This window comes from Carassius auratus, chromosome 44 (genome assembly GCF_003368295.1).
Source record: "Carassius auratus strain Wakin chromosome 44, ASM336829v1, whole genome shotgun sequence".
Lineage (NCBI taxonomy): Eukaryota > Metazoa > Chordata > Actinopteri > Cypriniformes > Cyprinidae > Carassius > Carassius auratus.
The window spans coordinates 13,446,069-13,468,706 of record NC_039286.1 but is presented as its reverse complement, the minus strand read 5'-3'; the positions used below and the strand labels follow the sequence as shown (position 1 = coordinate 13,468,706).

The 22,638-nt window shown below is 36.6% G+C and overlaps 1 protein-coding gene across 1 annotated transcript; it reads left to right on the top strand.

Moving 5' to 3' along the window:
* The first annotated feature begins 14,048 nt into the window (after positions 1-14,048).
* Positions 14,049-15,916, top strand: LOC113062580 (endonuclease domain-containing 1 protein). Its single transcript, XM_026232514.1, has 2 exons — positions 14,049-14,395; positions 14,711-15,916. Exons 1-2 carry the CDS (start codon positions 14,078-14,080, stop codon positions 15,242-15,244), a joined length of 852 nt encoding a protein of 283 aa, XP_026088299.1. The 5' UTR covers positions 14,049-14,077; the 3' UTR covers positions 15,245-15,916.
* Positions 15,917-22,638: the final 6,722 nt, after the last annotated feature.

Sequence of the window (22,638 nt, the reverse complement as noted above, 5' to 3'; positions counted from 1 at the left end):
CCAGTGTGAAGTCGCTACTTGATTATGTCATCATGCAACACAAACCACATCAGTTATATAGAATGCAACAGTCATGCTCCGGAAGTAATAACTATATTCATTTTCTCAATAGGAAAATTGATTTTTAATGATAACTTGTATAACAGATATTTATAGACAGATTTTTTGTTAGCTCCAATGGATTCTTTGCAGTGAATGGGTGCCGTCAGAATGATAGTCCTAACAGCTGATAAAAACATAGAAGTAAAATTTTTTTGCAGCAAGTGACGTAATGCCAAATTTCTCACCAATCTGAGCCCACAACTTTTTAAAAATCCTAATGGCAAAAATTAATGGAAAAAATACTTATGTAACCAATACCACTCAAAAAGTGGGTATTGAAAAAAAAGTAGGAGCAGAAAGAAAATTTAAAGAGATAGTTCACCTAAAAACAGTATCAGTGAACAGTATTCTCCAAAATCTATCTATCTATCTATCGATCGATCTATCTATCTATCTATCTATCTATCTATCTATCTATCTATCTATCTATCTATCTATCTATCTATCTATCTATCTATCTATCTATCTATCTATCTATCTATCTATCATGAAGTCTGTGGTCAACATATGAAATCTGTGGTACATGTTAAGTGTAATGCCTGTAGCTCCAAGGCCATGAAACTGTTCCAAATTTGCTGGAGCACAGCATGGCAAATAACAGGAAATCACCCTTCAAATTAGTGGTCTTGAAGAATTAATGCCTAAATGCGGGAAAACCAAAGGGCTGGACCAAACTTACACTGTGTTCTCCCCCGACAGGATATCAATGCCCCTGCCTGACACCCATGTTTGCCTTTCTGTTCTTGGCTGTTTGTGTGATCTACATTTGCCCAGGAAAGCAACTCACTCCATCTTTGATGCTTGTGTCAGCTCTGCTGGCTTCATCTGGGAAGTATTTTTGGGATATGTTGTTGAGGAGAGTTTTTCCTGTAATAAGAGAAAGAACAGACTGTGATTGTGATGTTCTGTGCATGTTAAATGTATTTCCAAACAGGTTGGTACAAGTTCAGCTGTCTACAGTACTCCACTGATCCCAGACAAACCACAGCTCATTTACAGTTTATTCATGACAGTTAGAGATTGCTGCATGTCTGACATCTGTATGCACACTGTGACATAAAGTGCATTCTTGTGATTTTTGCCATTTCTGTTTTAATCATCATCATTATAATGCATGTATTTGACCCATCAAAACAAAGAGGTCAAGTAAAAAATTACGAAATCGATAAAACATTACTTTGAGTACACCAAATTAAAGAAATTTATTTCAGTGGTGCTTTAAAACTGTATGCATTTAAAGATTATCTAAAAGCATTTTAAAAAGTAACATTTGCTGGAAATTTATTCCCCCCTCAGACCATCCGAAATCTAGAGTTTGTTCCTTCATGGGAACAGATTTGGAAAAAAAATGTTGCATTGAATTTAGCATCACTTGCTCACCAATGGATCCTCTGCAGTGAACGAGTGCCCTCAGAGTTTAAATAGCTGATTACATCACAATAATCTACAACATGAGTCAACTCTATCAATTAATGTCTTGTGAAGTAAAAAATCGTTTTTGTAGCAAACAAATACAACATTGAGAGGTTTTTAAATTCAAACCATTATTTCTGGCTAAAAAACATCTCGTTACGTATGGTAACGTCTCTGTGACTGATGAATTGGGATATATCGCTTTGATAGACCTACGAACCAAATTCCAAAAAAGTTCAATTTTTTTTTCAATTGTGAATAAAAACAGAATTCAATGATGTGGAGGTTTCAAATTTCAATATTTTATTCAGAATACAACATAGATGACATATCAAATGTTTAAACTGAGAAAATTTATCATTTTAAGGGAAAAAAAAAGTTGATTTTAAATTTCATGGCATCAACACATCTCAAAAAAGTTGGGACAAGGCCATGTTTACCACTGTGTGGCACACACACTCGTGCAACCTCATACCATCAGAGATACAGGCTTCTGAATTGAGTGCTGATAACAACTTGGGTTTTCCTTGTCCTCTTTAGTCCTGCAGAGAAACTATTTTTCGCCGCAGCATTGGGAGAATTGGTGATCCTCTGCCCATCTTGACTTCTGAGAGACACTGCCACTCTGAGAGACTCTTTTTATGCCAAATCATGTTGCCAATTGACCTAATAATTTGCCACATGGTCCTCCAGCTGTTCCTTATATGTACATTTAAATTTTCCGGCCTCTTATTGCTATTTTTTGGAATGTGTAGCTCTCATGAAATCCAAAATGAGCCAATATTTGGCATGACACAGTCGTCTGTATTCTTCTATCCTTAATATTGCTGTGCGGGGAAAAAGTCTTGTCTGAATCAGGACAGAAATCTGCTCAGATCAAGCACTTTAAGTGAAAAAAGTCCAAAACAGTTTTAAACATATATGTTGGTGGATTTTGATGTGAGAGGACAAAATGGGACTCACTGGAGGAAGTGTTATTATGGATTATGGACTATTTTGGCCAGAAGTTACAGTTTGAAAATGTGTTAATGATTGATTTGTTTCTTACTAACACAACTTTTCATTTCACTACATGTTGATTTATGGACTAGAGTTATGTGGATTACTTGCGGATTATTATCAGCATTCTGAAGGCACCTATTCACTGCAGAGAATCCATTGGTGAGCAAGTGATGTAATGCTAAATTTCTCTAAATCTGTTCCAATGAAGAAACAAACTAATCTACATCTTAGATGGTATGCATAATGTATCTCATAGACTTCAAATCTGTGAAAAGGCATGTAGAGGCAATGGCATCTATAAAAACAAGCCTGGTATGCTGTACAGTTTCTGTTCAGAAGACAGACAGGCAGACAGAACAGAGCCAGGTACCAACAACCAGATCCAAGTCAATCTGGATGACCCATGACAGCACATCCATGTGAATAACGTGCACTCCGTTTCTGTGTCATAATGACGCAAACAGCACTGACTGGAAGAAGGATAGTGGGTGGCAAAGTGGTTTTGAAAGGGAGCCCAGAGGCCAAGAGAAACATCTTCAGACTACATTCTACTGTGAAACCGAAGACAAGCACGTCACTTCGCGTTTTTGGCAGAAACTGAGGTAAAGGTTGTGTCTTAGACCCGAGGGACGTATAAATATTTGCTGAACCCATGTCTGGTTGCATAGGGGATTAGGGAAGCCAATCTCTTTGCACGCTTCATTCCTGGACTCACGCCATTGAGACGGGATGCATCACGAACCGTGTGCTGCAAAGTCCACAGTTATTGCACAGAGCGCCGCATAAATGACTCTCGCCTCTATGCGGGACGGCTCTTACAAAGTGTGAAGTCACGAACACCACAAGGGACATCGGACAGGGCAAATGAATCAGACAAGGTGCACATGTGCACATGAAGCTTGAATATTGTTTATTTTTAAATTTAATACATAAAGAAACTGTACCTATACATACATATTACTTCACCTCATCTTTACAGACTACAAACTAACTGAATCACATTACTTCACATCGTTTTGTAAAGTACAAATTTATTTAAATAAATTAACTATAAAGATGGACATGAATTATTATAACTTATACTTTAACTCATTCTCCTCAATTGCTTACAATCTCCCTCTCAGTGCAAAATAACTAAATAATATACGAAGTTATATGAATATGAATATATGAAGTTGCAAAAGACAACAAGAAGTTACAAACGGTTGTTGTGCATCAATGATGGGTGCTGTTTGTGTCGTGACACACACAACACAATCACATATTCCACCTCAACACAACTCAGTATATTATAACAGGTGAGAGATTTAAAACCTAAATGGCTACTGCTCTTCTTGTCTCAAGTGTTTAGCCTCCTAGACAAGAGACAAAAATATTACTAATATTACTTATTATTAATATTACTTATATTAACATATAAGGTTATGATATTAGAATTGGAAATATGCTTGAGAAGCCTGGTCAAGCATTGCTGTATAGACAGATGAAAGCATGGAATATTATAGCATACATAATGTGTGAAGCAAAAATTCGATTTTTGAAATGTCAAGCCATGAATTAAGTGAGACTAAATAAACAAACAGGTGGAATGTTCAGGTCAGATTTCTACCATCATGTTAACTGCGTGGCTGAAGAAAAACGTCCCTCATGGCTCTTCATGCACAGTGTCAACTAAAGCGAAGAGAGGATGTTTTTCAACCCATTATCATCTGCCGAAACCAAGCTCCACCGTGGATGTCAGAGGAAATTTTTAATCTCTTATTTTCATGAGGGCTTGAAACATTTCACCTCTGCTTACTAAACAGGGCAGCTCTCAGAACTGCATGCAAGGTTTGTTACAATTCACCATCAGTATTAATGTACATTAGATCAGCTTAAACCAACAAATCATCTCAGATTGTTTACAGCTGGTTTTTAGCAGGCTATTTGCCCACAACACGTGGCAACATAATTGTAATTTTGCACCAAAAAGTGGCCCTCATACTTTCTTCACAATTTTCTTGGCGGAAATCTGTCTGGTGTTCACATGCGTGCATCAACTTACCTGACTCCTCTTGTTGGATACTAACTAGTTCCTCCTCTGGCGTCCTCTCAGCTCTCTGGGTCCTTTTCCGCCAGCAACGACATATATGTTAATGCCACAGATGTTATCTTTTATATTATATGTTTATAAATATTATTTGCTATTTAAATGCGCAAAACACTTTTTGTGTTTAGTGCACTGAAAATGTAGATATAAATGACGTTATTTTCTTTCTTTGTATCTTTTTTTCTTGACAGTGCATTGTCTTCCTACATAAAATTCAGATTCAAAATGTGCTCCAAAACTAAATGACTGTCTTTAACGGTCTACTTGCATTCTGAGAAAAAGCAACTATAATATAATGAAGAAAGTACCTCAAATGAGAACCGCCAAGGTGTTTTTTGTCAAGTGGCACGGTGTTATCTTCTGGGCCATCAGCATGGTTTGGAGTGATGGCTTTAGTCCAGCGGAAAGAGGTTCTCCATAATCCTGGCGTGAGTTCAATTCGAGCATTACATAATATTTGCTGGAATGTGCCAGAAGAAAACCGAGATCTGTAGAAACAATTCATAGTTACATGAAATATAATCTGCCATTCTCTCGTCTAAGGAAGTATTTTAGGAGAGTTAAGCAGTTCAGTTCCAAAATGCAAATCATTGGATGTTTGAGCACAATTTTATGTAAGAATTTTGAAAGAATGTAAGAAAGAAATTTGACTGGAATGCAACAGAGTGTATAAATCTACTTACTGAAATACAATGCACACTCAAACACATGCACGCATTTAAAGGGGGGGTGAAATGCTATTTCATGCATACTGAGTTTTTTACACTGTTAAAGAGTTGGATTCCCATGCTAAACATGGACAAAGTTTCAAAAATTAAGTTGTACGTTTGAAGGAGTATTTCTGTTCCAAAAATACTCCTTCCGGTTTGTCACAAGTTTCGGAAAGTTTTTTTCGAGTATGGCTCTGTGTGGCGTTAGATGGAGCGGAATTTCCTTATATGGGTCCTGAGGACACTTCTCCCGGAAGAGCGCGCGCTCCCGTATAGCAGAGCAATGAGAGGCTGAGCACAAACAATCACTGATCAGAGCGAGTGCGTCGCGAAATGTCACAAAAGGAGTGTGTTTTTGGTTGCCAGGGCAAGACAAACCTGCACAGATAACCAAAAAAAAAACAGCATTAAGGGACCAGTGGATGGAGTTTATTTTTACAGAGCATCAACGGAGTTGTGCAAGTGTTTTTGTTTGTTCCCTGCATTTCGAAGATGCTTGTTTTACAAACAAAGCCCAGTTTGACGACGGATTTGCACATCGTTTATTTCTTAAGGATGATGCAATCCCAACGAAAAAGGGTCACGATTGTGTGTTGGAACCACAGGCGGTGAGTAAAACTGCTTAAAATATCTCTGCTTCCTTGTTAGTGCGTCCGCCTCCCATCGGAGACCCGGGTTCGAGCCCCGCTCGGAGCGAGTCCTTGCTGCTGCTGCTCTCGTTCAGTTTCAGCCTTCACAGCTGTCACAGCTTCCAAACGCTCTCAACGCAACTGGCGCTCGTGATTCTTTAGCTCCGCCCACACGTCACGCCTCCAGGCGCTCGTGTTTTTCCGGGAAAAATCGGTACAGACTACCTTTCTCTTATGAATATAATAAAACTAAATACTTGGAGTTATGAAGGATGCAGTACTACTCTATAGGTACTCAAGATTAACAGGATATTGAGTGAAAACGAGCATTTCACCCCCCCTTTAAGAAGCCATATACAGTATGTGTGTGGATTTTGTAAAGACACGTCAAAGAAACACATTTAACTTAATAATTCCTGTGAATTTATCTGGCATACAGAATGTAGGCCCAGAGCAAACTTGACAGTGATTTGTCAACAGTCTAGTCTAAGCTGGTGCTATCAATCACTTTGTGTGTTTAAACCTTAGCCTGAAGGTGGGTTTGAAATCCTGTTTCTATAATCGTATGGATCATTGGTTCTCATCTGGATTTTTTTTTTTTTTTTTTTCAGGACACATGGTTAAAACCTTAGAAGGGATTGAAATTATCTATTTATAATTACATCACTTGCTCGCCAATGGATCCTCTGAAGTGAATGGGTGCCATCAGAATGACGTCCATTAAATCCATTAATTAAAATCATGTGATGTGAAAATCTGTGTTTTTTTTTTGTTTTTTTTTGTTTGTTTTTTTGTAAAGCAAACCAATTAAGATTTTTTTACTTCAAACTGCTGCTTCTGGCCGAAGTGCTCTATCCATAATATTACTTTCTTCAGTGAAATTCACTTTTCTGAATTGGAAGAGAAATATGCACAGATCAAGCATGGTTTAATCTGTAAACTGTTTACACTGTTTCTTGCAACCTGTTGAGCTTCTAAGTAACCGATTAATTTGCGGTTTGAATGGACACATGACCTGTGAGACAAACAATACAAGAAAAGTTAGTTGTTTTCTACACCTTTTAAAATTTGGATAAGCTTATAAAAACGATATGCTTTGTTGCATTTAATTTTTGCATTTAGCATTGTTTTTAGAGTATGGAAGTACAGAGCTATAAGATATAAGGGTATGGTAGCTCAGAGAAATGTTTGAGTTCATACAGAGACTTTGGTATCTTGGCAAATCAGAGCATTTAGACTTCATTCAAGACTCATTTTTAAATATTCAAACATTTTATCTTATGATTTTCATATAAAAAAAATTATGTAACCTATTGAGCAAGGATGCATTAAAACGATCATTTATAATGTTATAAAAGGTTTATATTTCAAATAAACCATTTTCAACTTTCTAGTCTTCAAGGATTTCTTGAAAAATGTATCACAATTTTCTTAAAAATATGAAGTAGCACACCTGTTATCAACACAAGAAATGTATGAATTTAAAACACAATAAAAATTAGCTAGCACTTTGAGATGATTATTTGTTAAATTAAGTCTTTTATTCTTTTATTACGAAATGTCTTCGAGAAATCATCTATAGTGAGAATGGCATATATCATCCTGTTTATGTAATGTCACCTGGTACAGCACCAACATTTGTCATGCACTGGATGTTTGCTTCAAGACCGAACACTCCGGCATAAACCGGCTGGAGGTGTTTGCTCCTTACCATAGCAACAGAACCTGATCGCGCTGGCCACGCAGGAAGTGCTACAGCAAGGACAACAGGAAGTGCCCTGGCTCCGTCGGCCAGGCTTCGAAGAATTCCAGGAAGTTATTGTACTGTGTGGAATGAGCACTGGAATGTAGTATGTCTGCGGAGCAGCGAGGTCCCTGGCCTGTTGTGAGTCACCAAGCGATGGCTTTTGAAGATAACAGCTCTTTTACATGCATACTGTATGTGGCATAACACTGGCAGAGGACCGTCTGGGTCCTCCATCGCCCTCACTGCGTTTCATCTTCACATGACACAGAAAAGGGTTATTATCATTAACCAAAATTTATTAAAACCATTCTTGTTACTTGAAATAAAGCTGAAAAAAATTAAATATAAATAATAACTGAAAAACTTGAGCTAAGTGAAAATTACAAATTAGTTCAACAAATAAGTACTAACTGGATTACTGGAAACTAGAAAAATAAACAAATAATTCTATTCTATATATTTAGCAAATTTAAAACTAATATATAAATGCGTGCATGTAGAAATTTGTTATGGATATTGTATTTCTCTAAAATGAGCCGTATTAGAAGCTTTTATAAAATAAAAGTCTAATTAAGAATCCAAATTTCTTGGAAGCAATAAACAATCAAGCTCATGATCTTGGCCGTACACTATTTTATTGTCATAATTTATATATATATATATATATATATATATATATATATATATATATATATATATATATATATATATATATATATATATATATATATATATGTTTTGAGTGTCTCTGCAGTACATATTTGGTTGCTTTGATGTTCTAGGTGGTTGTTTACTGGATTCATCCATTTTGATATGTGCTAAATCTTATTGGTAGAAAAGTAAATTATTACTGTATGTTTACAGTAACTTGCTGAAATTGCTTTGCTTTGTTTTTCTATGAATCGTATGTTTCTTAGGAAGCTCAAATGCTTCTCAATTTGTAAAAAGAGAAGTGAGTCAGAAGGGCATAAATGCATTTTCATATCCTGTTTGTTAAATGGGTGTAAAAAAACTGTGTGGGCTTGCAACCAATTAAAACTTTTTCCACTAACATCAGCATTTATAGAAACTGAAGGGCATTTCAGTGTCTTTCTGCTGATCTGCACCACTAATTTACTACTCTGCACTATTTATGTATTAATAACTATTATAATTGGACCTATTTATTTGAATAAATCCCTATTTTAACTATGAGCAAACTTAAATCGATTCTTCCAAGAAATGTTAGTGCTTATTCTAATCTACATTAAAGACGTCTTCAATGTTTAGAAATAAACCACTTTGGTTTTATTATTTTAAAGAAATCATATGCTCCTAGGGAAGGTCAAATGCTTCTTAATTTGTAAAAAAGAGAAGAGTGTAAATGCATGTGCACTGTACATACAACAGGCATAAAAACATAATTGGCTTGAATGAACCTGCTCTTTTTTTTATCCACTAACGTCTGCATATAACAGGAATGGATGGGCATTTCAGTGGCTTTTTATTGATCTGCACAATTAATTTACTATTATGCACATCTTTGACATGCATCTCAACACAAGCCATGACTAAAATATGATTGAAACTGAAAAGAAAAAAAAAGAAAAATCATTGCACTCAAAATGCTTTAGCCACCATACAGTCAACTCTTTTTCCTCCAGACAAATTCGATTTTTATTGCATCTTTCAGTTTCTCTTTCACTTGATCCTCCTCTAGAACTTCCGGAAGGTTCTGCCTGACAGTCGATCTCTCTAACGCGTGGACAGAGGTGCACAGGCTGGAGGGCAGGGGTGAAAAGTCAAAGGTCAACCCTGATGGCTAAGCTTTAGCAGAAAACACGGCTTTGACAGTCTGAGCGACACACTTTCTTCTTGCTGACATGGAAAGCCTCAAAGCTCATCAAAACAAACCTTCCCTCAACTGGCTTTTACTGGATTAACATAAGAGATCTGGAAGATGATCTTAAAAAAATCAAACATCCTTTTCAAATAACTTTCTAAACTGCATGCTGGACATGACAGTCTCATATGCAAAGTTAAATAAGAGGACAGTGTTATTGTCAAACTTACTGTAAGGTGACATACAGTAAGTATTATAAATCTTAACAATTTGGATAGCATCTCAGATGATTAAACTTGGAAGAATTTGATAAGTTAAGTTTGAGATCTCTCCCTAAACTCTAGCAGAGATTGAAATCAAATCACATTTCAGAATTCTAAATTCAGATTTAAAGCTCTGTAAAGCAGCTCTACAGAATATAATGGTGTCATTATTCAGCTCAATTCAGTTCAATGTTGATTCAGTTCTGTCCAATATCAGTGTCAGTGACACCTTGGAGACCAAATGAAGATTAAAGAGATCTTATTTGTGATGTTTCTTTCACAATGTGAATTTACTTTGTGTTTTTTACCCTGAATAAAAACAAATACTGAAAAATTCTAATGTTAACCAACAGCGCATCATATTCGTCAATAAACAAAAATAGACTGACAAAATAGACTGAAATTAAACAATTCAGTGGTCCCAATGTAAATGCATTGCTGTGATTGCAAAGTGTTTAGAAACAGAAAGGACAGCAGATGAAATAAATAAACATGTCAGTCTTTATAAATGTTACGGATAAAACTTATTGATTTAATTTTAGTGCAAGATCCTGAGAGACTGAAGCAGCAGCTTATGTGTGTGTGTGTGTGTGTGTTTGCAGTGACGACAGAGTGTTTTGGTATGTGATCCTTTGGTGTTTTTGGTGTAGAATGTGCCATGTTGGCTCACACTCCTGGAGTGTGTTTCAGCTGTAAGGTTAATGACTTTGACCTCTGATGAATCCCTCCTGTTCCTGCCATGTGGTTTCGTTAAACTTATGAGATAAAGATCAGGATCTGTGTACCTGAAAGTCTCACACACTTTCATGCCAAACCGGAGGAAAGCAAAACAAGTGTAAAATTGTGTTGAATGTGGTGATAGTGATGTAAAATCACTGATTATCAACAGCACCTCATACCTGACAAGCAAAATAATAATAATGTTAATAACGTTCTATGGTCACAATGTCACCGTACATTTATTTACTAAAGTGTGAACCATTTCTACTTTATTTTTAGGTTATCCTTTGTTTTTGTTTTTTAAGTATGTGGTATTGTGGATGGAATTTATCGGGGCTCACGGCTCACGTTGTGCATGCGTTTGTCGCCCTCTAGTGCTTATTATTGCAACGACATTATGAGAAAAGTAGTGAAGGAAAAGAATGGGGTTCAGATTCTGAACAATATATTCAGAACTTTAGAACATAAACTACACTACTAACTATTTTATCTATTACTTAATATTATTATTAATTACTTACTATTAATATTTTAGCTATTGCTATTGTGTGTAGTATATATATATAATACTTTACAAAATTTAATTTGAAAAGGTTGCCATTGTCAATGAAAAAAAGAAAGAAAGATGCCCTTTGCCTGCAAAATGAGGTATTTACGGCATCTACCAGCAGACGTGTTTGGTCAGTTTCATCACTGATGATTAAAAGTATTAATAAATCAACAAATAATTAAATTGACCTCAAAATTTTGAATGGTAGTGCATTTTGTTTCCACAACAATATAGAAGCATCACAACTGAATGATTAGAATGAATTCAGAAGCATCATGTGAACTGATGACTGGAGTAATGATGCTGGAAATTCTTGGCATCACAGGAGTAAATGGTTTTAAATTATATTAAAATACAAAACCGCTATTTTAAATTGAAAATGTTTGACAGCATTGCTGTTTTTTACTGTATAAAATAAATGCAGCCTTAGTGAGCATAAAATATGTTTTTCAAAAACATTTGTTAACATCATACTCGTACTTATTTGACTTGCAGAATACCTTTGGGTCTTGTTATACTCAATCTGAAGAGGTTACACAGCAGCACCATGGACAGCTCCAGAAAACCAAAGGATGTATTATATGACCCAAAGGAGACAAGCCAGAGCTCTTAACAAACACATCTAATGTACATAGGACATCACACATAAAATTGGTTCATCTGCAAAAATTATTTTTAAAACTAAACCTCACAAACCACATATAGAATAGATGACAAAGAATACAACTTTTACATCGTCTGCAAAAAGGATGTACTTCCTTATGAGTTTTACTAAGAATAAATCACTTAAAAATTATCCTCTTCTCTAAATGCATCAGAGATGTGTGATTAAAAGCAGAAAAATTAATAACAGGGTCAGTGATTTCTCCTTTCTCCAGGTCAAAGAGTGTGAAAAAAACAAACAAATTATGTGTGATATCTATGACTCAAAGAATTAGATTCTAGCAAATGTTCTTCACAAGTGTGCAGTGAAGTTTCAGTTGCAAATGTTGGAGTATCCGAAATCGCTTGTGTGTACAGGTGTATAAGCAAGTTATTAAAAACATTTTTAAATATATGAAAAAAAATGGTGGTTAAACTGGCAACGAATTACAGGACCTAATATATACAATTTCCCTTATACGCATGTAAATGTTAAAATGAAGTTTGAAAGCTGAATATTTTTGTCATTTCACAGGTCAGAGGGTGTGAAAGAAAACTTAACACTCAAATTACGTATGTGTGATATCTATGACTCACTTCAAAGAATTAGATTCTAGCAAATGTTCTTCACAAGTGTGCAGTGCAGTTTCAGTTGCAAATGTTGGAGTATCCGAAACATTTTGTGTGTAAAGTTGTATAAGTGAGTGATTAAAAACATTTTTAAATGAATAAAAATAAAAATGGTGGTTAAACTGGCAGCCAATTACAGGACCTAATACATACAATTTCGCATATATGCATGTAAATGTTAAAATTAAGTCTCAAAGCTGAATATTTTTAGTAATTTCTCAGGTCAGAGGGTGTGAAAGAAAACTTAACACTCAAATTATGTGTGATACCCATGACTTGGTTTCTCAAAAAGTATGTCCAACTTTCACAGTATAAGCTGTGTATGTTTGTGTGTGTAAAAAAAGAAAAAAAAAACAGAGAGACATTTCCCTGTTCCTGTTTATTTCAAATTATACATGCAAAATAACGTATTCCTTTTGTCACATTTATGTCTTGTGTATTAAGTGTTTGAGTGGTCAGTCTTGTTGGTCATGCCTGTGAAAATGAGCGAGGTTTGTGTTTTAAAATATGTATATTGTATATATGTAAAGAGTTTAATAAGAAATTTATTATTTTGAAAATGGTAGTCCAAAGGAGGGGTGGAGTCTGGCCTAAAAATTGTGAGGCCTGTAGTCTTACGTAGCCAGACCTTCAGACTGAAGGCTGAATGTCTGGAATCCATGGCAGCTTTCTTTGGCCAAGGCCTGTTCATGGGGCCATTTGACTGACATGTGAAACAACCAATCACAGTACGTTTTCTTCAAAGTCACGTTTCGAGGCGTGAAAATTATGCCACAATAACAGACTGTTGTGTAAAAAAATAAAAAATACAATTAAAAGATTCTTTGCCGTGAACTTTCAATATTTCACATACTTTTGAAACTCCAGTGTTTAGTTGATCCTGATAAGCATTGGTTGTCTCAGTTGTAAACACAACGGCTTTCTTCTTTCGTGAGGAGGTTTGGCACCACGGCATATTTGTTTCCAGGTGGTATGGTAAAGAACAACTCTCGCGGAAATCCTCTAAAATTCAACCAATCCAATGACGATTCCGACACTCCTGAAGTTTTTTTTTTACTCTTGTGTCCCAAATGCATCAGACGCTTGGCCAACGGTCCGTCTGAGGCTGAGACTAGGAGGCCAGACTCATTGTCACTTGTTAACGAAAGCAAGCGTGAAACAGTAGTGTCGTGAGCAACCCCCATCTTACCGAAATAACATGTACATTGCTTGTAAAAACTGTATTAGCCTAAAGTATGGGGTAAATATTCACAAATACCCATTAAATCTACAGAATTTAATTAAGAGCAGTGGTGATGCTCTGTTGTTAGTTTTTATTTTGTTTGTTGTGTTAACCTTATGAAGAGATGCACATATCCGTCATACTGATGCAAACCCATTTTTTTTTCTTAACTGTTTAAGTTTAGTTAAGACGTTACTGACTGTGTTTATGTGGATACCCGCCAAGAAAGCCATTCTGAAATAATATGGTGTGCTACTTTTAGCCTTACTCTGGGGTTGGTTGACCCTCTGCCTATGAATATCATATATTTAATATGATACTTTTTTTTTTTGCAATAGCTTCCATCAGCTAAAAAAAAAATTCAACTGCTGCTTTAAGAATACTTAACACCTAAAGCATGTGTGATATACATGTGTCTTATTTCTTAGAAACTTGTTATGAGTGTATGTAGGTGTAATCTCTAATGCTGAACTATTTAAATGAGTACAGGGAGGCTTGAGCTTTATTTTTTTGGTTCGTGATTCGGTACAACACAGATGAAGATGCGTTTGTTTGTCTTCTCTGCGCTGTTGGTGTCGGGATTTCCATTCATCATAACTGAAGTTGTAGATTCATTCAATGCGTGCAAGGATTTCTTTTTAGAAGGACAGCCTCCAGTAATTCCAGACATTATCCTGAATTCAGTCTCGCTAGATCAAAATCGCTACAAACTAATCTGTCAAAAGTATAAGGAAGCTTACAGGTTTGCAACTCTCTACGATATAGAAAATAAGATCCCTGTTTTTTCAGCCTACAAATATACTGGGAAAGGAGACTTCAAAAGACCAAGAATAAAATGGATGATTGAGTCTGAGGTGATGTTTTTCAAACTTCTTTGTTTCTTTTTCAAACTTCTTTGATCACTGTTTTTGTGTCTGTAGAGACAGTTCTTTATAATGTTATAATGTACAATAATCTATTGACATCTTCTGCAAATTCTCTATTGGCTGTTTTAAGAAGACATATAATATAGTAAGTCAAGTGGAAATTACAAGCAAACAGGTTTAAAACAACATGAGACGGAGTAAATGACAAAATGTTAATTTTTTTAAATAAAATATGCCAATAATAAGTAAGGCTCAGCCTATAGTGTTTTAGTAACTGTTTTTCTGTATTTTATACATCTGTAGCTTGATCCTCCTGTTGCTGAGATGACTGTACGGACTTGTGCAAATCAGGCCATCAATGAAGACTACAGCAATAACACCTATAATGTTAATCGAGGCCACTTGTTTCCCTGCTGTCACGCAGCTGATGTTATCACTGCAAAATCTACATTCACACTGACCAACACAGTGCCACAGAAGAAGAGCTTTAATGAACTCAGTTGGAGTCGCATGGAATATGAGACCAAAAATATCATGAATACTTGCAAAAATAACAATAATAAAGTTGAAGCCTATGTGCTGACTGGAGCAATACCTGGCAACAGTAAACTGAAAGATAAAGTGAACATTCCCTCTTACATGTGGATGGCGTTTTGCTGTTACAATCGTAGTGAAAACAAATGGGTCTCCCAAGCTTATTGGGCCCAAAACATTGAAGAAGAAAAGAGTGAAAACAAGATTATCCATAAAGATAGCCTGCAGAAATTAAAACAATTTCTTGATGAAACATGGGTGAGAAACGTACAGCTGTTTAAGGAAGACTGCACATATGAATAAATGATCACTGAATAATCATTTATTCTGCTTGTAGGATTAGAGGTTCATTAAAAATGCTTTTTTAGAGCTCCTCCAGAATCCTAACTTGATTTTTTCAGACCATCCTGCTTTGAGTCTACTTCATATATCTCACACTTTACCAAATCATGTATTTTCTCTAATAAATATTGTGCAAATGTTCACGTATCAGTCATCTAACTGAATGAAGGCAAAGTGGGATGTAGTATTGTCAGTGAAAAGGTCCAGAAAATGGTGGCATTATCTCAGGAGCTATCCTAAACTCAAATAATCATTTTAGCTCTAGTCTGGAACAGTCCAAAAATGCCAAAGGTTATTTTTTACTCAGTCATGCACATACTTTTGAAAGGCTGTCACTGAAAATCAGGTTGTTGTTTTGTTTTGTTTTTTGCCTCCATAATGGTGTAGTTACTATATCTTCCAGTAGGGGATGGCTGGACCATGCTAACCAGCCAAAGCCTGACATTGCCTACACAGTCATCGGCAAAAGTTTTGGCAGTGACATAAATTTTGTGTTTTACAAATATTGAAGCAGAAAACTGCAGAATATTTTTTTCCACGTTTCTATGGTATACTGAAAAACAATAAGCATACAAGTTTTAAAGGCTTTTATTTGCAAAAAAATAAAATAAAATAAATAAATACAAGTCCATATTTACAGTGTTGACACTTGTTATTCATAAACTCAGCAATTCGCTTTGGTACGCTAAATATTAGCTTCTGGGCCAAATCCTTTATCACTCTTCTAGCTAGGCCAGCATTTTTTTCTACTTTATACCAAGGCGCCAGATTACTAAACCACGTCCACACACCTTTTACACCCTCTTACTCAGTTTCCTTTTTATTGAAGGAAATAAAAGGATAACTCGTGTAAACTGTTTTATTAACTATAAAACTTTCAGAAAGAAGACTTTGTTGTCAATGGACAGAAATATTACCCCAACAAAACAATGTAAACATCTCAAATGCATTGCCTGTAAATTAGCAACAAACAAATGTACAGAGGTCCATTTAATATTAGTGGCCTACAGAAAACTTTCAAAAAGAGGACAGTTAAAAAGGGCTTATACCAAAAAATTTAAATAAATAAATAATAATAAAATCCAAATGTTACCATAAATTGCAATTTTAAGACCTTCAGATAGCATTTCAGATCTGCACTTTACATTTCAGACTTTAAACAATTTTAATTTATTTAATTAATTTATTAATTTAAACAAGTATAATCAATTAATTATTATATTAAATAACATATAAATACTGTATATCCTGTCTTAATGGTTTAAATTTTTATAATGAATTAGCTTTTGGTCGAACCACTGGTTCACAAGTAAAAATGTATGTGCTTGAAAAAGTTTATTGAAAAAGCACATTCGTTCTCTGCCAGCATGTTTCACTTAGCTACTGAACTGCAGAAATATATTGGTTTCGCCGTTAACCACAGTACACAAAGCTGACATGCAGCACTCTAGTTTATTCAGTGAAATTGTAGCCTTTTGAAGTTTATCGCCATATTAATCCATATAGCATTTCTTGTCTTTCCGTCCCCAACGATAATTTAGAGTTTTTGTATCATTTAAGAGTTTTGATAGCCTTAAATGTAAACAATTTAACGGAAGACGTTTTCAGGACCCGCGGAAACCCTAATAAGAACATAGTTCAGTGCAAACATTTCTGTCATGCATTTGGCAAAAAGCTTTTGCTGACTATGAATTTTAGCTTTGAAATTTAAGGCAAGTGCAACTGGCAACCCCGTTGTTTGTGAGCAGTGGTGTGATGTCGATTTAAATAACATACAGATTCCTTGAACTTGGTAAAAAGATAATCAGTTTACAATCTTGACTGGAAAATACTGTTTTCATGATCGGTTTTTCATGTATTATTTGCTAATATTAGTGAAATTCGTTTGTGTATGTTTACATTAGAGTGCACATCCTACTATGCTGAAGTTAATATGTGGAGTGGCTGGAAACGAAGCGACCTCTCCTGGTTGGTGATAGTATTAACATCATGAACTGAAAGCAGTCTTTACAGGTATGTGTATGGTGGCCGTGACAGCTCAACACGCTTCAACTTAAGAAAACACATGCAAATTGAAAAAACATCAGCAAATGAAGAAAACATCTTCATCAGTTTGACAACACTAGTGTTGCAAATCATCCCAGCACATGCATATAACGAAACACGCTGCAAATACTTCACAACACATGCATTAACGAAACGAGCTGAAAATCCTCACAACACATGCAATTAACAAACGCGCTGCAAATAGCACTGACCACAATGGAAACATTTCAAGGAAACCTCAAAAAGTGTCGGATCCGACTTGGATTTGCTTATCATGCAGTGGCTACTGGTCAGTTGAGTTGTTGGTGAACTGAAAGGTGAGTTTTTATTTTTCATTGTGTTTTTTTTTAAACAGCATAATTCCTTTATCTTTTGGATATTATTAGCCTAAATAAGCTGAATAATTACATTAAATGTAAAACGTTACTTAAGGGGGGGGGGGGGTGAAATGCTCATTTTCACTCAATATCCTGTTAATCTTGAGTACCTATAGAGTAGTACTGCATCCTTCATATCTCCAAAAATGTCTTTAGTTTTATTATATTTATAAGAGAAAAATAGTCTGTGCCGATTTTTTTCGGAAAAACACGAGCCACTGGAGGCGTGACGTGTGGGCGGAGCTAAAGAATCACGAGCGCGAGTAGGCTTTTGCGTTGAGAGCTTTTGGAAGTTGTGACATTACCGTGAGGTAAAAAAAAACATCATCCAAAACAAACCATGGCTAACAGTCAGATTCTGCCGTTTATTTATGATCCAGAATCAGATCCCGAGGCTGAAACTGAACGAGAGCAGCAGCAGCAACAACTCGCTCCGAGCGGGGCTCGAACCCGGGTCTCCGGCATGGGAGGCGGACGCACTAACAAGGAGGCAGAGATATTTGAAGCAGTTTTACTCACCGCCTGTGGTTCCAACACACGATCGTGACCCTTTTTCGTTGGGATTGCATCATCCTTAAGAAAAAAACGATACGCAAATCCGTCGTCAAACTGGGCCTTGTTTGTAAAACAAGCATCTTCGAAATGCAGGGAACAAACAAAAACACTTGCACAACTCCGTCAATGCTCTTTAAAAATAAACTCCGTCCACTGGTCCCTTAATGTTTTTTTTTTTGTTTTTTTGGACAACCTGTGCAGGGTTGTCTTGCCCTGGCACCCAAAAACACACTTCTTTTGTGACATTTCGTGACGCTCTCGCTCTGATCAGTGAATGCCTGTTGGGCTCTCAGTGCTCTGCTATACGGGAGCGCGCGCTCTTCCGGCAGACGTGCCCTTAGGACCCATATAAGGAAATTCCGCTCCATCTAACGTCACACAGAGCCATACTCGAAAAAAACTTTCCGAAACTTGTGACAAACCGTACAACTTAATTTTTGAAACTTTGTCCATGTTTAGCATGGGAATCCAACTCTTTAACAGTATAAAAAACTCAGTATGCATGAAATAGCATTTCACCCCCCCTTTAAGATGGCTAACTTTAATATTCTCAACTAAATATAATTTCAAGGTTAATGAAAATAAATTTGCAATGCTTCATTAATTGTTTCTTAATGTGTATGTGCTGTGAGGATTTGCAGCGTTTCTTAATTATCACCAGTAAAATATGGAGTGCCACAATTATCTGTCCTTGGTCCTCTGCTATTTTCACTCCATTACATATTGGACCCAAAAACAGTACACAGAATCTTGTTGATTATATAGTTTGCAACTAGACGGATGTACTGTTACTTCCTCTACAGTCAGAAATCTGGGTGTTAAATTAGACAGCAACCTGTCTTTTGAAAACCATATTTCCCATGTTACAAAAACAGCATTCTTCCATCATAGAAACATTGCCAAGCTACTAAACATGTTACTGTACCTGTTTCTGATGCAGAAAAGCTAGTTCATGCATTCATGACCTCTAGACTGGACTATTGTAATGCACTTCTAGGTGGTTGTCCTGCATCTTCAATAAACAAGCTACAGGTAGTCCAAAATTAAGAGTCCTTACCACGTCAAGAAAATATGATCAATTACCCCCAATTCTACAGTCTCTATATATAACTGATATATATATAATATAATATAATATAAATATATATATATATATATTTGCCAAGCATTCAAATAATGTATCTCATAATTTGTGACTGCAATTGTATCTGATCACATGCGCATTATTATTCTTTAGCGTGGGTCAAACTAATTAATTTTACTTGGTTGTAAAAGCAGCTACGGTAATCATGTCTCTATTTGTTTCTCTTTTCTGGCATGGGATTTACATCCTGAGCCAATGCACATTGGCATGCAATTACTGCAACCAGCTGCTGTTGATCACAGTGTGAGTATAATAAGGCAGCAGGTGCAATGCATACCAGGTTTTTCGCTGAGGAGCCGAGCCGGTGACCCGATGGGCTCGGGGGTGGTACAGCAACAGTGGCGATGGGACGTGACATCTCTGTTCCCTCCTTCAGGGAATGAGGGTTACCATAGGTAAACAGAGACATTCACTTTCAGTCGGTCACTCTAGATGTCACATTGGCGACAGACAAAAATTGGGATCCCTACCAAAGCCCCATAGCCCAGGCACCACATAGGCACCACAAGGCAGCGTCCAGGAGGATGCAACACTTATAGTTTCGTGAGCTCCAACCTAAATGGGCAGGGCAAACCCTGTGCCTGATCAGCCAGGGTTATGGCATCCACAATCCAGTGGGCCATCCTCTGCTTAGAGACGGCATTCCCCTTCTGCCGGCCTCAGTAACAGATGAAGAGCTGGTCTGAGGTCCTGAAGCTTTGTGTTCGGTCTACATAGCATCTCAATGCTGAGTCTGTTTCTGGGCAGCAGAAGACTGCATGGGCAAAGTTCTCGATGGCATTGCCGAAGAGGCCAGTCTGGGACACAGGGGCATTGAGAAACCGGAAACTCGCACGCTCCTCCGGCAAAATCACCAAGAACCCCTTCGATGCACCGCCATCGAGGGTGGTGAGGGAGGAGGAGCTCACCGACCGGTTTCTGGCAGTAAAAGGTGCCTTCCACGACGTGTTCCATGGGTTGCTCCACTGGATCGGAGGTGCAAGAGGAGTGATGGTCCCCAGAGGGATAGTTCCCTGCAAGGTTTGCCAACACTGTAATCCTCAAACCACCCGCACTACTGCCGGAAGTGGTTCTCATCTTTCGGCCACCAGAGCAAGCACCAGATCACGGCAATGGGACTCCGCCCCCCTGAGGGTAGCAGAGACTGATTCATAGCTCCGAGATGGTCATCTTCCCACAGTGGGAACACTAAGGCCACCTCAGTGTGCTTGACGCCCAGACACGTGAGGCAGCGATCGTGACCATCCCCCATTGCCAGTTAGCGACTGCACCCAGAAACGCACGAGTGAAACGGCATCTTCATTAGGACGATCCGTCATTTTTACGAAGATGCATCCATAAAGCTCTTTTAGAGAAATTTGCTCTTTAGGAAATGCTCTTTTAGTGCTGAGGTGCACAGGAGAGTTGACCGCTTGCAACACGACAAGGGGTAGTACAGCTTGAAGTGCACAACCCACTCGAAACAGGAATGACCACCGCTGAAGCGCCGTCTCTCCAACACACTAAGCTTTCGAGAGCATCCTGTATTCGTAGTTCACAGCAGACACAGTTGAGCAGAACGATACTAACACTCAGCTCCGGAGCGAAAAGCTGGTATGCATTGTACCTGCTGCCTTATTATACTCACGCTGTGATCAGCGGCAGCTGGATGCAATAATTACATGCCAATGTGAATTGGCTCGTTAAGTTTAAACTCGAAGTAGATTGGTCTATCGAAGCGATATCCCAAGGGAACTGACAGTCAACACTGATAAGCTACTACTAAATATTGTAGAAACTTAATTTTCTGTAAAGTTGCTTTGCAATGACATGTATTATAAAAAGCGATATACAAATAAACTTGAATTTAATTGAAAGTTAAATGTTTCTGTAAAATAAACTGTACTTATGCCTCACAGAATAACAAGATAATTTATGAAAACCAAGCATCAAAAGAGAATTGTTCTCTATTTCCTCCAGTTCTTTCCATTTTGGAATGTACATTCAGTTTGCTTAATTAAAATAAGCTAAAGCAACATAATTGATGACCATTTTGTCACAGATTTTAACTGAAACTGAGCAGTGAATTATTAACTCCAGGCATGTTGGATCAGGAAAGTAGATGTTGAATTTAAGTGATTTTATATAGATTCTTTAGTGAAGGGAAGTGAAACACCTGATTGTGTTTAATGTTCAGTTATGTTGGAAATTTAAAAGAGTTCATGTTATTGTGTTTTCCATTGTATTGATATTAAAAGTTTGTTCATGTTTTTGTGGTTAACACATGTGGAAGAGTGGAACTTCTGCTGTCAGAAGGCTACATAAGGCATTTCATTTGTGGTAATGTCATTAACTTACTGTGCATTGTATTTGCATTTGCAAACCTGAGGCATGCTAAATGTTAATTTAACCTAAGCATTGGTTTTAGGACCATTGCTGTCAATAATTACCAAAAAACTATTACCATAAAAACATAACCGAAACTTTTTCATGTACAAAATAACTGAATATTAAACACCTCTTTAAATATACTACAATCTCTTCAATATGACAGAGCAGATATTAAAAAAGACTAGGTTCAACAAAAACAAAAAAGTGCATCAAATGACCTTTTAAAAAAATGGACTTAAATATGTTCAATCACTTCTTGTGTTTTCTGTCTATACAAATGACAGCCATTTCTGTATTAATACTTCTGTGGCTTCCGTGTTTCTGGCAGACACTCAACCTGCTGTCTCAGGCATGTCTTTTTAGGTTAATGAAATGGATCCAATCTATTATAATGATGACATGGCTTTACCAACAACTTCAGATCGTAGCTGCACTCAGTACAGAGGTAAGAGAATGCTGGCATCTTTAATAATTTATTCTGCTCAGTTATGTTGATCAGAGGTAAAGTACTGAACTTCTGAGAAGATAACAGATATCAAGATCATGTTAGAATGAATGCCACAACAGAAAGACCTGTGTAAAATGTTTCATTCATACATCCAACACTATAATATAAAGACGCTAATAACAAATGTATTGTGTAGGTTGTGTTTTTTCCACACATTCTAACAAACATTCTAACAAACAACAACAGCAACAAAAAAATACAAATTATGACAAGTATCTATTATTTTAAACAACATTACATGTATGCATGTAAAAATATAAAGCATCATGGCTATAAACTGAATTTCTACAATAGATACAGATTCAGAAATATAAACAATTGTTCAGGATCCTCTGTCCCTTTTTATTTGTAACCA

What these genes read in the sequence shown, in the direction of transcription:
- LOC113062580 (XM_026232514.1), top strand. Translation starts at nt 14,078, where the DNA reads ATGAAGATGCGTTTGTTTGTCTTCTCTGCGCTGTTGGTGTCGGGATTT. An exon ending in AATGGATGATTGAGTCTGAG is followed by an intron (nt 14,396 to 14,710) that starts GTGATGTTTTTC and finishes ATACATCTGTAG; the next exon opens with CTTGATCCTCCTGTTGCTGA.